Source organism: Scardinius erythrophthalmus, assembly GCF_964197995.2.
Source record: "Scardinius erythrophthalmus genome assembly, chromosome: 6".
Lineage (NCBI taxonomy): Eukaryota > Metazoa > Chordata > Actinopteri > Cypriniformes > Leuciscidae > Scardinius > Scardinius erythrophthalmus.
In genome coordinates this window covers 29,621,089-29,636,992 of record NC_138226.1, presented here as the reverse complement: position 1 = coordinate 29,636,992, position 15,904 = coordinate 29,621,089, and the positions used below count along the sequence as shown (strand labels likewise).

Here is a 15,904-nt window from a genome sequence, read left to right as displayed (position 1 = left end):
GTCCAGTTGAATCAGTGTGTTGAAGAGTGTGTTGTGCATGTACAGCTGAGAGCAGAAGGAATCTACACCACATAGAGGTATGTAACAGTCTGACCATCTTAGGTTACTTTCATATCAAACTTTAGCTTCATTTTCTTATCTAAAAGGCTCTGTCAGATGATTTGATTTGAGCATTATTAAATGATCAGTTTATCAAAAAATCAAGGTCTAATATTTACTATCCTTACATTTTATTTCAAAGTGTAAACATTATTTTTATTCAAATATACAGAAAAAAATGTAAAAGAAAAATCAATCAACTGTTTAACTGGTCTCAGCAAATTCTGTCTACTAAACTAATCATATATTTATTTATATTTATATAACCCTTGTGGAATAATTTTGACCTCTTAAAGATGAAGAATTAATATCATGAACGTTGCTGTTGTAGTGTAGTTATAGATGACACTGCTCAAACACACTTTAATGTGTTTTTCTGAAATATTCATTGACATCAAGACTAAAGTCTTTGGTTTGGACACAAATATACATTCTTATTTATTTATTTTACAAATTATAAAGTCGTTAAAATTATGAAATAACACGTAAACTCATTCTGGACACTATGGTACGTTGCGTTTCCTTCTCTATACAGTCCAGATCATCAAGTTAAAAATAATAATACACATTTTAGTTTGGTAAAGAAATATGTAAGCAAAGGAAATTGGTCCCTCTTTTATATTAAATGTCTTTAACTACATGTACTGTAACATTTTAATGCACATATCAAATCTATAAATCTATTTTAAATCATTAAATCTTGTTTTTTTTTTCATGTAATTACATTGTTGATCCTTCCTTTTTACAAATGTATACTTTAACAAATGTTCTTTTTGTCTGTAATGTGAACACAGATGGCAGCCCTTCAGTAAGATGTTGGAAACGACTCTAATTGACAGAAATCACCACCTTCACTTTCATCCCACAAGACCAACCTGGACTGTTAAATGCGCTCTCAATACAAAAGGTACAAAAGACAAAAAAAAAAAATCTTTTACAATTAATATAGCTTATAATTTGGTGCTATAGTTACTGAAGTACTTCATTTCCACTAGGCTAAAATGTTTGTGGTCTCCTTGGCAAGATGTCTACAGATCTGTATGTCTTTGGTAATGGTGTCCAGACTACAAGGTGTGTGATTTGCAGTAGTCTCATTGTTCTGTGTGTAAGTGGTTTATTTGGATTAGTCTCAGTATTGGTGTGTCTCAGGCAGGGTCTCAGCTCCAGCACGTCTGGAGGCCCTGGTTGAACAGCCCTTTACTCTGAGCTGTACGCTTGTCAAGGCTAAAGGAGAAACAGTCCATCAGATCCGCTGGCTGGATGTGCAGAACCAGACGTTAATCAATTACCAGCCTGGTCAACAAGACAGCGTGAGCGGTCAACGACATGTGGAGCTAGCGGCCTCTCCACGGGATGCCAGTGCCATCACCATCAAACGTGTCAGCTATAGGGATGAGGGCTGTTACACTTGCATCTTTGATGTTTATCCAAAAGGCTCAAGGGAAGGACAGACCTGCCTAACTGTTACAGGTGAGTCTTGGGTGAGATATTTTTGGAAAATGCATCTAACTTCTATTAGACGTAAACATAATTATAGTGCAACAACACTGAGACTTTAATTGACGGTCGGGATTTTTCATTGACTCATTTTGCAGATTACATTGTTACACCAGTAGGTGGCGACAAGTTTAAATGAGTAAATCACTGAATCATTCACACAACTGATTAGTTAAAAAATGCTGATTTATACAGGAATTGATAGATGAATGTGTCATTGAATCATTCAGTAAAAAACAATTAGTTAAAAAAACGCTGATTCATTCAGAAACAAAACACACCATTTCTGCGTAGTGATTAAATTCCATTCAGTCCAAATCAATTCAGTTCAAGTTTATATGTATAACACTTTTAGCAATACTTTTTGTTTCAAAGCAGAAACTATTGAAGTAATAATATCCATATGGCAGTAATATACAGCTGTGGTTTAGATAAAGTCATGTATTGAGTTAAGCAGACACAGCAAACATGTCACACTGAAAAAAGTACATGATCAATAAGTTATGACAACATGTTTTTACATTGCTTTAACTCATCAAAATAAGTTAAGCAATTTTCTACTTTTTTGTTATACAAGATTTAGCTATTTTTTTTAAGTCAGTTTAATGCAATTTAAGTTGAAATGATTTAAACATCCAAGTTGATTGTACTTTTTTTATAGGCAGCAATTGCAACTTCTGCTCGTAATAAATACAATACAGGTTATACAGGATAATATAACAATATAAGGATAACATTTGCTAGTTTTATATGTTGATCCAAAGTTGGCATCATCTTAAGTCTTCGCAATTGGCTGCATGGATCTAAACTGAAGCTGGCACAAGTTTGCAGAAACAGGAAGTAAAACGAAAACAATTAGCATAGCTGCTGTTCATACTATTTCATCAGGTATAATTGTAGGACAAGTTTATGAGAAGCATTATGTGAATGCTTGGCTAAAGAGATGTGTCTTTAGTCTAGATTTAAACAGAGAGAGTGTATCTGATCTCTGAACATTATCAGGAAGGCTATTCTAGAGTTCAGGAGACAAATGGGAAAAAAGCTTTAGCTCCTTTAGTAGACTTTGATATCCCCTGTACCATCAAAAGCCCAGAGTTTTGTGACCTTTCAGAGCGCAATGGATTATAGTCTGATAGAACATCAGTTTAAGACAAAGGAGCTATGGCCACAGGGGGATATGCAGAGGAACTGCTTAATGAATAAAAGACAAGTAGTAGGACCTACTTTACTAGTAGTAGGACCTACTTTACTAGTAGTAGGACCTACTTTAGTTTATATATATATATATATATATATATATATATATATATATATATATATATAAAATAATAAAATAACTTATAAAATAACTTTGTGGGAACAATAAAACAGTACGGTTGTGTTTTTGGATGTTACGTTGTGGATTCTGGAGGAGAATGTGAATGTAGATGAGAAACATCTGCTGGATCCATCTGGTCTCATCATCTCAACATCATTGATCATGTGGGAGTTGTATTCTGGATGCTCTTTATAGCTATATCTATTGACCTGAATATTTGTCTCATCTGGGTCTCACTAGATCTCTCACTCCCAAAGTCTACCTCAATTGTTTAATGCAGTTTGTCAAGGGACACATTAGTATACATATCTATAACAGATTACATGTATATTGTTATGCCATTGTTAGCATGCTATAAACTTATTTTGATTGCTTTACAGCAACGGTGATCACAGAGGGCAATAAGACTGCAGTGGGTGGTAAACAAGCCTCTCTGGCCTGTCGGTATGCCCTGCCAGAGAAAGTCAAGCAGGTGTTGTGGAAGAAGATTGTGAATAAAGCAGAATCCCATGAAGTTGCATTTTTTGCAAAGCAGAGTGACCCTGTAATTGAAGAAGGGTTTGTGGACCGTGCGAGCTTGAACCCTTCCCTGTCTGACACAGAGCTCACTTTATGGCCGGTCCGAGCTGAAGATGAGGCCTGCTACACCTGTGAGTTCCACACATACCCGGATGGCACAAAAAGTGCCACAAGTTGCCTTACTATTTTTGGTAAGTCCATCAGGGTTTTAATCCACTGTTACAGTGAAATCTTCATTAGTTGGATAATGCCAATATTTGTCATTTAGATGACAATAAGTTTTAAAAGTTTAATTTTAGGTTGGTCTGTCTCAGTGAGCTAACAGCGCTCATCAGTGTCATCAAGATGGTCACTGAAATCATACTGTAGAAGGTAGTGTTTACTGTTCACAACCAAACAGTTGATGGAACATATTGACTTCCATAGTAGTTTATTATAGTATTTTTTCCTTTTACTATGGAAGTCAATGGGGTCTATCAACTGTTTGGAAACCTATATTCTTCAAAGTATCTTCTTTTCTGTTCAGCAGAAGAACGAAAATTCATACAGGTTTGGAACAACTTGAGCATAAATGACTTTTAACTTTACATAATAAAATGATTCTGTTGAGAGTGTATTTTTCAACAGTGATATTTGATTTTTAGACTCTGAACTGAGTGAAACACAAATCCAGCTCAGTGTATGTAGCTGGTTGGGCTGTTGCACAGAGTGGTAGCGAGGGCAGGACAAGGCTAAACACGAAAGCACTGGAGAAAATGATGACAACAGACAGAGAGAGAGATATGAAAGAAACTCATTGTAGGAGGGTGAGACTGTGAGATCTATGATTTATTCAGACTGTGTCAGTGAATGACTGTGTCACTGTTCCACTAACACAGTGCTTTTCTCTATGTGCTGCTCTTGTTCTCCTGCCCTGTCTTTCTCTGATTGATGTTCACTTCTTGCTTTTGCTCTGTACTGTTGCATTTATTCAAACTAGAGTATGCAACCACCAATGATTACTTAAAGGGACTGTTCACCCCAAAATTTAAATTATGTCATTATTAACTTATAATTTTGTGTTGTTCCAAAACTGTATGACTTTATATCTTCAGTTCAGTGGAACAGATATTTTGATTAATGTTTTTGTTCATACAATGACAGTCAGTGGGACCAAAACAGCAAGACTTTCAATGTAGAGAAAAGAGAACATTTTTTGTGTTTTTCAAATCAATATTTGAAAGAAGGAAGAAAGAAAGTCATATGAGTTCAGAATTACATGAGGATGAGTAAATGATGACAGTATATCAACTATTAATTTAATTGCATTCACTCATCTCTTATTCATACCAATCTTGTATTGTTCTGGTGTCATGGTTTTGTAAGAATGTGAATTGCTTATCCTCTGTTGGAATGACAAGCATATACCTCTTTTTGGGCTATGCTGTGGTTTGAATGGGCATCTTTGTTGCTTTGAAATACTAGTGAAACTATGTGGGCTGTAAACACTCAGAGAAGGCATGCGGATCTGTTTTTGTACAAAGCCAACTCTTGGTTTTCAAGCCAACACAAATGGTTATCATTCACAGTCAATGTATGATTACGTCTGGGTCCGAAAAACTGATAAATGCTGCATTCGTAGGACGCATTCCAAGACTGAAAGGCATCAAGGCACGTCTGAATGCAATGTTAGTTTCACTTCCTGTGTCCTGAGACACCTTCATCTGATAGATTTTTGAAGGCATCATAGATGTATCCTTCACTGCCTTTGACATCCCATAGTCCTGTGCTTTCCATTCTTTGACAGATGAGCTAGAAAAATAAAGATGGCACCTGAAAGTTGCGGCTGATGAGCTAGAACACGAACACAAAATCAGTTTTGATACGAACCTTCGTGCGCAAACTCTGCCTGCAAAGTCATTGCCTGATAGGGCAGCGAGGCAACAAGTCAGCTGCCTAAGTTTTTTGGACGCAGCCTATGTGTCGGGATCCAGGGGTCAAGGTTTAGCTTTTCAGCATGGCTTTGTTGGCCCCTGCTGGTAGATGCTGTCAAGGTAGTAGTCATGTCTTTGACATTGAGGGGACTATTTGTAAAGGTCTTTTTATTTAAAGCAATTAAATAATTAAAAGATTTAAATTGATTAAGTGAATAAAGAAAAAGTAAGAAGAACAGAAAAAGAACAAGTAGTAAATTTTAACTCTTTGCAAATAATATATTTATTTCAAAATGTGCTCAAATACTCTCTTATTCATGTGTCTAATATGTCGAAAACACATTTAGTTATTAAAGCCACACCGTGTAACTTTTCATACTTCATAATATATTTCCAAGACCCTTGTTGATGGTACATCGACTTACAATAGGTTGAATGACACGTCTGCCATAGCCTGACGGGGTCTGTATCGCTTTTACTGGCACTATGTAACTTCGGGGTTCGGGTAGTAACCAGAGCACAAAAAGAACTACAAAATTCGACTGCTTTACGTCATACGTCACTTCCCCTACCACTTCCTCAAATTCGGATGTGGGCGTTTATATACTGTCTATGGACGTGAGATGCCAACCAGCGTATGTTTTCGGCTTTCGTGCGTATGTTTTTGTCATGGGGGCTGTTGTGTTTAGACCTGGCCACTTCATGCGTTTTCTCAGATGGGATAGCTATCCGATCGTGAAAAGACCAGGTGTAAATGCCCTCCGAAACGCATTCAAGACGGATTTGAATCCGATCGCTCAAACCACTTCAGGAGGAGGTCTGAGACGCATTCCAGACGAAACTGAACAAGTGTAAATGCATCTGGTTGTTGAAACCACATATGTAAATTGTACTCCTCCCAAAAATGCAAAAAAAAGAATAATAAAAAAACGTGTGAGAGCGTGTTATAGGCTATATGTTATTGCCAGATATGACGATGCGCTGGAACACGCATCACCGCAGATGAGAGCATCAATTCATCAAGCCAACGTGCAAACTATCGCAAATCAAAGTGAAAGTACTGTAAGTCGCAGATGCTTAACAGTACTTAACAAGTATTCCACAGCGACTCTAGGGGTCGCTGTTTGATAAAAACACAATTTCTCCACAGAGTCCCTTTAATTACATAAATCACTGAAATTATTTATCTCGTATTTTTAATTTAAAACAGTTACATTTGAAAAAAAGTTGAGTAGTTTGCACCAATGGATATCACTGTTGGTCATTCACCAGTTCTATTGTAAAACAGTTGTCAAATATTACATGTTTAGCTATTTAAATCTTACCTTGCACTCTTTCAACATTCAAAACTGAAGCATCTGGAATTCATGTTCTGTATCTGTGAACCGTAAATCCTGCCTTCTTTTATTTGATTGACCATCTCAAACATTTTTATATTTACGAGCACAGTTAAATCGCTGAGGCAAACAGCCTAAAATTTAGATTTTAAAACATTTGTCATCCTAACAACAAACAGAGTATCATCAAAATGTCTAATATTGGGTGGACAATTTGGTAATTTCTAATGTTAATGCTGTTTTAGGATGCTGCAACTGTTCACTCTGCAGGTCCAAGTCATCTCTCTCCACTGATGGTCATTCACATGTAGCTGTGAATCCTGACTAAATAAAATGTTTGAAATGTTTTACACCCCCAGACTAAACTCTCTGGGAGTAAGACACAAAACCCATATCTTGTATCATATACATTTACAGTACTACCAAAACCTCAAGTAAGCTACAAGACCGTATCTCCCGGTGTGATTGAGGCCAACTGCACTGCCATCGCCAGGCCACAGGCTGAGATAGTATGGAACGTGGAGGGAAATGACCGGATCATTGGTCAACCTCTGACCACTGCTATCCAGCAGAGTGACGGGACGACTCTGGTCATCAGTACATTGACCATCCAGGCTGGACTCCTGAAAGATATCTCTGTCAAATGTCTTGTTCATCATAAAGGACTGGAGAATGCCATTGCTGTTTCCATGAACACTAAAAGTGAGTGTGAACTATTTTATTATGCACTTTCCTTACTATGGTTTATATTGAATAAAAAAATAATAATTCTTGATCGTTTGAGGTAAATGGGTTCATTGTACTATAAAAAACCTACTGTAGCTTTCAGAACTGAAAACATCTCAGGTTACGTATGCAACCCTGTTCCCTGAGAGGGGAACGAGTCGCTGCGTCGTGGCATGATGCTATGGGAATACTAAATAGACTCGTCGACAGAAATGCACGTTGACAGATTTAATTTGTCCTAAGAAGATGCACAGGCATAACGCAACACAGTGTCCCATTCCCGTCTCGGTGAACCGGGTTACATACGTGTGTGGAGAGGACCAACCAGCCACAGCACATACATCATGAAGTGCATGTGTTAGTAAGACCCTTGGAAGAGGCTATTCTCCTAGTGGAGTGAGCCCTGACCTCTAGATGCAAAGCCATTTCACGTGCCTTACAGAGAGGGTGACATCATCATTAATCCAATGCGCTGCTTGGTGACCGCATTCCCTTTATTGCAACCACCGAAACAGACCAAAAGCTGAGAAGATCTACTCCACTGGCCTGAGCAGTGGACATAGATCCTCGAAGCGCGGACCATACATAACAGATGCTTTCTTGCTCTCATGTCTCATAAGGGGGAGGGAAGAAAGCTTTCAAGATATCTTGCTGATCAGCCAGAACTTTGGACTATTGTCTGGTCTGGGGTGTAATGTAGCTCTAACATCACCTGGAACAAAGTCTAAGCAAGAGGAGACTACTTTGAGAGTCAGCATCTTGTCTGGGACTGATTCCAAGGGCTCAAATGGGGCCTCTGTTAAGGCTCCCAGGACCAATATTAGATCCCAGGAGGGAACTTGCACTTTGCAGATTGGCCGCAATTGTCTGGCACCTCACAAGAACTGAGGCACTAAGGGGTGCATCCAAACAGAAGAAGCCTCTTCTTGAAGAGATTTGCGGCTAGGGGAAATGGCAGCCACGTACACTTTTAAGGTAGCCAGAACCAGCCCTGCTGTGAGATGCTCTTAAAGGAACTCCAGTACTGGACTGACAGGGCAGTTAACTGGATCCACATCAAGCTCAAACTTGCTCACACCAAGATACAAACAGCTGCCATTTCAGGGCATTTAACTTCCTTGTGGAAGGAGTTATAGAGTTTATTATTGTTTCAGTTACCTCAGCATTGTCCCTTGCACTTAGATAGAAGATTTCTCTGGACTGGAATCCCCCAGGGGAGGCCGTTCAGGAGAGACACTATGTACGAAAACCAAACTCGGATTGGCCAGAACAGTGCTACTAGAAGGAGGTGAACTGAGTCCTGGCGAAACCTGCTAGAACTCACGGGAGTAGAGCTATCGGGGGAAAAGCGTGTGAGGGAGAATCAGAGGGGGGCAAACAGATCCACTTCTGCTCTGTTGTATATCTGCCATATGGACTGCACTACTTTTGGATGGAGTTGCCATTCCCCAGGCCTCGGCCCCTGCCTAGACAGGATGTCTTCTCCCACATTTATATGCCCCGGAATGTAAACTGCTCTCAGACAGGAACTTGTTTTCTGCCCAGAGCAGGATCTGCTGCACCTGCTTGAAAAGAGAGCGCAAATGCAGCCACTACCGAGTTGTTGTCCATGCGGACCAACACATGGTAACCCCTCAACTGTGGGATGAAGTGTTCCAGAGCCAAAAACACTGCCCTCATATTGAGGTACTTTATGTGCCACGAGGTATGAGGGCCCTCCCAAAGGCCACGGGCTGACTTGCGACGACAACACGCCCCTAGTGCCAGGCCTCTGTTGTGGAATCAAGCCAAGTAACAAGAAGTCTGCGGCACTTGACTTTTTTTACGAATCTAGAAGGATGATTCAGAGGATAAAATCCTCTGCTCTTGAGACAAAACTGAAGTCGCAAGTGCAATAGACTCAAAGGAATAATGTTGGCTGCTGCTGCCATGAGACATAGTAGCCTTTGAATTCGCAGTCCTGAAAGCTGCTGGCCTAGCTTGATGTCTCTCATAGTGTTTAGGATAAAATCTACATGTGCAGGAGACAGATGTACCTGCATCTTGGTTAAATCCATAGACTGTAAAAAAAGATGGACGACGCCCCTTCGCTCTCTTCCATTGACAAGAACTGAATCCGCCAGTGTCCCGATATGGCGCTGACATATTGGAACTTGAGTCTGCGCAGTAGCGATTTCGGGACCAGACCTGCGCAGTAGTGAGCAGGAAGTAAAGCCGCGAAAAATCAACACTCCGCCCTCACTCTCGCAGAGAGAGTGCATTCTGCATACTTTTTTTAAAATTGATTGCAGTACGACAAGAGGCTTGTTAAAATAAAGTAAATACAATCTCCTCAGTCCTCCGAAGATCCCGAAAAAAATGTCCGTTGGTGCTTCAGTGACTACTTTGCTCAGAGAACCTGTCAATCACAGCTGTCAATCATGACGTTACACCACCGCATCACGTAACTAACTAAAAAACAACTTATTTTTGAAACAGACACTTGAACTTACATCAGCGTGATAAAAACAACAGTAAATGAAAGAAACCACGTTTGGAAAAAAGATATTTGAAATATAATTTAATTGTTTAGTTGGTCTCACGTCCCGTTGAATAACACGGGGAGGCGGGGCTTATGACCTATACTAGGACCAGTCACTGGGGGGCGATCGAGACGTTTTGGCTTCACTTTTCAGGGCTTGTGCGGCACGCTTGGTTAAATCCCACACTACCCCTAGAAAAGTGGTTCTCTGCTTTTGAGAAAGCACACTCTTCCTGAGGTTTAACCTGAGCCCCAAATGCTTCATATAGAATAGAATAGAATAGAATGAGGCATTTATATAGCGCTTTCATTTGTACTACTGTACACCCAAAGCGCTTTACAATCATATCAGGGGATCTCTCCTCAACCACCGCCAGTGTGTAGCATCCACTTGGATGATGCGACGGCAGCCACAGAACAACGGCGCCAGTGCGCTCCCCACACACCAGCTATAGGTGGAGAGAGGAGAGAGAGTGATAGAGCCAATTCAATGTAAGGGGATTATTAGGAGGCCATGATTGGTAAGGGCCAATGTGTGGAATGTGGCCAGGACACCGGGGTTACACCCCTACTCTTTACGAGAAATGCCATGGGATTTTTAATGACCACAGAGAGTCAGGACCTCGGTTTTACGTCTCATCCGAAGGACGGTGCTCTTTGACAGTATAGTGTCCCCGTCACTACACTGGGGCATTAGGACCCACACAGACCACAGGGTGAGCACCCCCTGCTGGCCTCACTAACACCTCCTCCAGCAGCAACCTGTTTTTTCTCAGGAGGTCTCCCATCCAGGGACTAACCAGGCTCAGCCCTGCTTAGCTTCAGTGGGCAACCAGTCTTGGGCTACAGGGTGATATGGCTGCTGGCTATGAGTGGGGATATGCCATTAGCTCTTCTGTGTAACGACTGGACAGATCAAATGCACCATTGTAACACTTAATCTTCACAACCCCTCACCCAGGCAGAGTATGTGAAGTCTGGTTTCCGCACTGAGAATTACCACCCTTTTCCCCAACTCACTTCAAAGACACTCCGCTGGGAGATAGTGCCTGCACAGAAAAGTACAGGCTACAACAAAAAGTCCCATAGAAATGGAATAATTTCCACTAATTAATTTACAAATCTGTCTAATGAATGAACATGCATTTCTCAAGTACACTTTGTGTACTATTACTGTTTTTATATTGTCTTTTAATATTGTATAGTGTTGTGCATTCCTGATGATAGAACTAGTAAATGTAGTCCCATCTAGGTGGTGTCTCCTTTCAAAATATTCCTTGTTTAATGACTCACACTTTTGTAGAGTCACATCATAGAATGCAGTGTTTGTTATATTTATCAGAGTATAAATGGACACAAACTGCCAGCTTACTCCAATCATGCAAATGAGTCAGCTTTTCAAACAAAGGTACTTTCCCGCTTAAGAATGGCAACTTTCTCATTGGTCAAGCCAAAACTCAAAGGTGTGACCTCTGTGGAACTTAAAAGCCAACACAAAGTTCCCTCAGCACTCGTTGACTTCTGCTCCTGATTGCTGTTCACTTGAGACCCCATCCGGCCTTGCTGCCGCAGTTGTGCTGGCAGGCTTCACACACATCGAACCATGTGTACCTTCCTCAACCATAACAGAGTCAACTAACTCCACAAGTTCTCCATTGCTTCTTCATTCAACGTGGAATAAATCGATTACAACTTCAGCACCATTGTACCGAACTATCAAGACTTTCTCCTCCCGACTGTATATCCGGACGATCTTCAACAGCTAATACAAATGCAAGTATCGTTTAATATACTAAATTGATAACAAAGGAGTCGGTATTTAGTATTAAGGGACTGATTGTTCTTCCTGGAGTTTAAATAACTCTGTTCATAGCTTCATACTTCTGCTCTGTTCTGGTTTTTCAATCACTTTCACTTTACTCATGTATACGTGATTATGTGTACAATGTGTAGGTCTGCTTATAAATCAATGTCAATTTAACGATTATGATCACAGATATGCTAAGAAAGAGTTGTTTTTCTGTGGCCATGGAAAATATCCTTTCTGAAGAATTGATAGACGATCAATACTGAGTGTTCGCTGGATGAACAGATTAACTGATGGTAATATAATTTCAGCTACATGAAGTTAATTTGATTAACTGATCCAAATATTTATAAGTAGCAGCAAAGCCATAGCAGCATCCGTGGACTTAGTGAACGTGCATGGGGACAGAGCTAGGCCAAAAGTAAGTACTCGATATTGGTAAGCTTCACCCCCGAAAGCAAACCTGAGAAACTTCCTGTGTCCTGGCAAAATCTCAAAATGAAAATGTGCATCCTTTAGATCTATTGTCACAAACCATTCCTAGAATTGAATTTGTGGCACTAAAAGTTTGATGATTAGCATCTTTAAACTGGATGTCCAAAGAGTACTGTTTAGGCCCCGTAGATCTAAAATTTTACGCAACCCCTGCCCTTTTTTGGGTAATATAAAATATTGACAGTAGAATCCTGCCTCTCTCTGTGAAGGGTACACATTCCGTGGACGCAAAGCAAACGGAATCCTTTTTCTTATAATGTTCAGGACCCACTGAAAGACATTGGGCAGAAGTTGCCATGCTGCCACAAAGTCTGACAGAGGATTTTTACTTTATTTTTTACATAGAATCTGTCTGTTTGGTGCCCTGAAGCTGCTTTCGCCTTCTTGAGTGAAGATGGGGCGAATGGCCCGTCGGACGCCTCCACCTCCCGAATCACCAGTGGTGGCGGGATAAGTAGAGATGCCTACTCCAGTGTTTTCAGCAGCTGGAAATTGTTCATTCAGTGCCCCTAAACAACTCAACGGCAGGGAATCAACTGAACACAATGACCTGGGGAACTAGTACCGATACCCTCTGTAAGAGGGGGCCGGGTGCCACATTCCGACAGCATTGCTGAGCAGAAATAGGGTGAAAAAAACCTGCTGGAGATTGCTACTTCCCAAAAAACACTGAGGTGGCAGGGTTGGCGAGACAAACTGTTGAGGGCATCAGGAGGGTATGAACACACAACTTGGTGTGATATATTTTTTCATATTATTATTTTTTATTATACATTACGCCCTCAATTCCCCGAGCCACTGGCATCAAGGCTCTTCCAAATAACCCTTAGAGGTTTCCTTTGTTTTTGTTTTACACCACAGAAGCCTCTCCACAGCAACCATATCATCGTTGAGCGATTAAAAACACAGGCCATCTGCTTAGTGGCACAGAGGGCCAGTTCTGTGGCCCAGTGGAAATATTCCTCTGAACCTCCAAAGATAAAACTTTTCCTCAGAGCTAAATACAGCCATAAATAAACCAGACAAGAAACACAGTGTGGATGATAGACTACATCACCTATATTAATGTAGATATCTAAACACCTCAAAGCTAGATGACTATTTCATCATTTAATTCCTCAGAATGCCACACAATTCCACATGACTTTCTTCCACCGAAAAGAAAAGTCAACTGGATCGGAGCTTAAACTGAAACTCCTGATAGTGCATCGTCTATACACGTCGGGACATTTCAAACACAGCTCACTCAAACTGCAATCCACATGACCAAAATCTGTTTCACCGCCTCAGCAAACATGAGACATGAATAATGGGACTTATAAGAAAAGGACAAAAGTACATTTTTTAAAGGATTTATAAAAATCAACCCCTGTGACATATAAGTGCCTGAAGTTGAAGAAACATTCTGTAATAAAATATTCTGAATTCCAAATGTGAAATAGTAATTGAGAACAAATGCTCTAAAATAGTCTTTGGCTTTCTCTGCTTCTCTCACCAGTTGGCACGGCACTTACTATCCTGATCTCTGTGACTACAGTAGCGTTCCTTCTGGTCCTCTGCCTTTGTTTCTGTTTGTGGAAGTGTGTCCTGCGTAAGGATGGTGAGTATTCTATCTTAAAGACCAATGAGAACAATCCAGAACATGCAGCTCAGCAAAATGTTTTGTCAAAATCATACAAAGTAATATACTGTACAAAAAATAATTCTGTCATCATCAGGCCAGCCTATTTAAGTTTAAGATCCCACCATGCAAATGTCGATTTCCTGTTGTGTTCTCAGATGTCTGTCCAGTTATCTGACAAATTGACGCCAGTTTTGCTCCTGCTCTAAGTTGTGTCATTGATAATAGTTTGTCACAATTAAAAGCAAATATTGTCTTTAATTTTCCAATTGGATGTCCAGTTTTGAAAATAGAATAATTAACAACCTTGAGAATAGCTTCAGTATGAGTGCAGCTTCACTTTGTGGCCTTTTGCTCAGGGCAGTGAACATAACTCATTAAAATGATCCATAGCAGCTTGTTTATGTGCGGCCATGATGTTTACTTACCTTAGGCTTACTAGATTGTTCAAGCCAGTTTTTTATGTAAAACACCCAACATAGTGATTCTGAAGTCAAACTGCTGCTGCTGCTTCTGACAAGAGAGTTCATTACTGTCTGGTTCTTTAAACAAAGATGGGTCAATGACAAATTAAGCTGTCCAAAGAGGATGAAAAGGACAAACCTTGTAAAGTTATCTTTGTACTGCTGTTATTTTTGAAAATCCTTTATATCATACCAAACAACAACTTAATTTTTTTAATGGTTTAAAAAATTGGTGTATTAAACGAAAAGGTGTATTAAAGTTATTGTATGATATGAGTGCATGTACTATAATATACTGCAGGATCAGCAGAGGCTGTGAATGCTTGCAGATTGCATGTGAAGGACAATCAGCCTGCGCCTCCAGAGTTTCATGTAGTTTCATGTAAATGTGTTTATATATATATATATATATATATATATATATATATATATATATATATATATATATATATATATATATATATATATATATATATATATAACACATTTACACTTGAATTAATAGATAACATTTAATTAATGTGAAACCATTGTCCAATTTAGTTATGGCTTATGATTTTTGTGTGTATGTTTGTGATGTTCACATGTTCTACATGAGCAGAGACTGAAGAGCATCAATTACAGAGAAGAGGCCGAGAAGACAGAGCAACAGACAGTTGAATGTAGGTGTCTTCAGGAAGTGCAAAGCCTCTTCCTGTGACCTATTTCTGCTTCCCCGTGATGGCATTATATGCCCTTAACACAAATCTTTCAGACCTGACCTATTGAAATGAGAAATTAATCAAGTTTGTATTTATTGTGTGTGAGTAATTAACCTACCAAATGTTTTACATAGTAGTATTTATTATTTGTCATATTATAAAAATCATGGTCATATGTCATATTATTATACATTGGCAGAGTTCTTAAGTTCAGATCCACAAAATCTTGAATTTTCAAAATGTTCCCATATTCTGGCATTCATATCATTCTGGAATTTAAAACATAGTCAGGTTACAACTGTGAGAGTATTGGGTTTAACATGCATATTTTAACAACTTATGATGTTACAGTCACTTCTGTGCTCGGTCATGTTTCCACAGAGTGGACCTTTTTGACCGTGGCAAGCGGATATGCTGAGACACCTGTGAAGACGGAAATCTCATGTTATCATGTTCCGTGCTTTTCCAACCAGTGACACATCCCTACATGAGGAAAGATGATATATTCTGAACAATTTGTAAATCCATCACTATTATGAAGATTGTCGTAGAAGGCGTTTTATCTTGACACAGAAGGAAATTTAGTTAGCATTTGTCTGTTTTAATACTGTTATTTTACCCACCCAGAATGCATCCCAGAATGCATCCCAGACAGCAACATAGTGTCGGCCCAGATCCGGCCCACATCTGGTACAATTGGATTCCACACGGCCCGGATGTGGGCCGGATCTGGGCCGACACTATGTTACTGTCTGGGATCTGAAGCCCTAAATGTAAAAGTACGTAAAATGTAAAAACATGTACAAACTTCTTGTATTCTCTGAAAAAAAAAAAAAAAAAAAAAAAAAAAAGCTATCCACTCAAAAAAGTATACGAAAACTAGGGT

The 15,904-nt window shown here is 39.6% G+C and overlaps 1 protein-coding gene across 2 annotated transcripts; it reads left to right on the top strand.

Annotated features, from left to right (window-relative positions):
• LOC308692016 (OX-2 membrane glycoprotein) lies at nt 1-15,668 on the top strand. 2 transcript variants are annotated; one of them, XM_081367694.1, is made up of 9 exons: nt 1-77; nt 894-1,006; nt 1,095-1,170; nt 1,249-1,569; nt 3,295-3,624; nt 7,101-7,385; nt 13,731-13,832; nt 14,919-14,979; nt 15,400-15,668. In XM_081367694.1, exons 3-8 carry the CDS (start codon nt 1,101-1,103, stop codon nt 14,975-14,977), a joined length of 1,167 nt encoding a protein of 388 aa, XP_081223820.1. In that variant the 5' UTR covers nt 1-77; nt 894-1,006; nt 1,095-1,100; the 3' UTR covers nt 14,978-14,979; nt 15,400-15,668. The 2 variants fall into 2 exon arrangements, 1 of the variants encoding a protein (XP_081223820.1); XR_014030295.1 differs by lacking the exons at nt 14,919-14,979; nt 15,400-15,668 and adding an exon at nt 12,578-12,948 and having other exon boundaries at nt 13,731-13,754.
• Nucleotides 15,669-15,904: the final 236 nt, after the last annotated feature.